Below are 2,083 nucleotides of genomic sequence, written 5' to 3' on the forward strand. Positions count from 1 at the left end.
GTGAGCCACCGCGCCCGGCCTATATTGTGCGTATTTCATGAGACGATGCAGGTGAAGCACTTGCCAGCCTCCTCAGATATTAACACTTTGTATTAGTGTTCTTTCTCAGGGTGTTTTATTTGGTGACTGGTCAGTTGCCATAATGTATTTTGAAATAAATCTTTTAGTAAACTGTATCAGTGAAAACACTGCTGAGAGATATAAAACCCTGCAACGCTGTTGTGTATGCTTTTTGTTTATGAACAGAATCAAAACCAGCTGCTGCCCCACACTCTTCAGGAGGAGGAGGTGGTGGAAAACGAGGTGGCAAGAAAGACGATTCTCACTGGTGGTCCAGGTTCCAGAAGGTTCGATTCCACACCGTGTTAATTCGACATTACGACGGTGGCCCTGGGAAGAGTTGGGAGGTGTTGGTAGTATTGGGAGGATACTACCAATTGTGGGATTTCATTCTTCACAGAAATGTCTCCCTCTCTGCTCAGGGTGACATTCCATGGGACGACAAGGATTTCAGGATGTACTTTCTCTGGACTGCCCTGTTTTGGGGAGGAATCATGTTTTACTTCCTGTTCAAGAGCTCTGGGAGAGAAATTACTTGGAAGGACTTTGTCAATAACTATCTTTCTAAAGGAGTAGTAAGTATTTTATGAGATTGGTGGCTGTTGTGGTTCAAAAGGTGAAATTTGGTACATTAGACCAAGAAAGTGATAGCAAGTTAGCCTGACCCGTCCACTGTAGAGCTGTTATTTTTACATCAGATTTTTCTAATGCTGGAAAGTACTGCAGCCAATAAACCTGTTTTGACCCAGTATCACCAGATCTACCCCCAGATCATTTTATTTCACTTCCTACTACAACCTGGTTTTGGGACCACTCTTCCAGCTGTGGTCCTGGCAGTCCTCCACAGCTGCCTTTTTCTGGCTGTCGAGCCCCAGCTTCTCTCAGCTCTTTTTAGGTCTTCACTGCTTTTAATCTGCTGTGGGCTTGGCAGCCATCCGAGCTGTGTAAAATAAGCGCGGAGGGCTGTAGGGGAGGGGCTGGGAGGGCGTGTGGACTCCGACATCACGCCGCATGCTGAGCAACCTGTGTTACTGCCTGCTGGGCCTTTGCCCAGGGAAGACTGTGTCTCAGCGGATTTCAGATGCTAATTGTAAGACACTTGTTTTATATATTACTAAGAAAAATGTAATACGTTGCCAGTGAAACTATGACATGTCATCAGTTGTAAAATGGATCCTGATTTCTGAGATGTTAAACTATGAAAAATGTGCATCTCAGAGTTGCTGAAATACAGTGCTAGTGAGAGAACCAGGATTAGGCCTGCTGTGTGACCTTGGGGAAATTCCTTAACCTCTCAATACTTGGCTTTTCACCAATGAAATAGATACAGTAAAGATAAAATATTAATATTTACTGAGGCAGTATAAAGAGTCCAGATTATTTCTAAAGATTGTACAGGAGGGTCAGGATATACGAAATGGTTGTCATCTACTCAGACGGCTAGCTAGCCGCTCTTGCGCTCAGAGCTGGAAGTGACCTAAGTTAACCGCGGTTTACCATGCAGGCCTTCCGCTGGAGGTTGCCAGCCTTCAGTAAACTCCAGAGTTCCAAAATAGTTACGTCAGACAGATTCTGCCTGTACAGTGGTCGTGTAGTTGGGCAGACACATTCCTGGTGCTGCCTTACGCCACCAGCTTCCTTGAATCCTCCTAGCTACTCTGATTTTCTCATGAAAGTGAGGCTGCTGTGTGAGTACTTCTCCAGTGTGGTAGGGAACGTGCTTACTCAGAAGTAACTCCCGTCCATGTGAGCGGGCCGCAGCAGCCCTTCCAAGTGTGGGGCAGGTACTTCAGGAGGGCTCTCCATGCCGCCATCTCCTGACCCACTGGCTCCCCAACAGTTTCATGGAGGTAGAGCACTTCTAGTCTTTGCTTTCCAGAGACTGCCTTTAAGAACAGTTACTTTTAGTTTGTCATTCATGCCTCCCAGAGTTGTGACAAAGCAGGCGGCAGGACACGAGCATATCTCAAAGGGTGCTTCCGAATCAGTCACAGTCCTTGGGATCAGGTGTTTAAGAATCTTT

At 46.2% G+C, this 2,083-nt stretch overlaps 1 protein-coding gene across 1 annotated transcript in view; it reads left to right on the forward strand.

Moving 5' to 3' along the window:
• AFG3L2 (AFG3-like AAA ATPase 2) overlaps window positions 1-2,083 on the forward strand; it is a 64,411-nt gene that overhangs the window by 7,816 nt on the left and 54,512 nt on the right. Inside the window, exons 4-5 of the mRNA XM_012649968.1 lie at window positions 247-347; window positions 483-635. Coding sequence (XP_012505422.1) covers window positions 247-347; window positions 483-635 — 254 coding nt within the window. The remainder of the gene's footprint in view (window positions 1-246; window positions 348-482; window positions 636-2,083) is intronic.

This window comes from Propithecus coquereli, unplaced genomic scaffold (assembly GCF_000956105.1).
Source record: "Propithecus coquereli isolate 6110/MARCELLA unplaced genomic scaffold, Pcoq_1.0 Scaffold308, whole genome shotgun sequence".
NCBI lineage: Eukaryota > Metazoa > Chordata > Mammalia > Primates > Indriidae > Propithecus > Propithecus coquereli.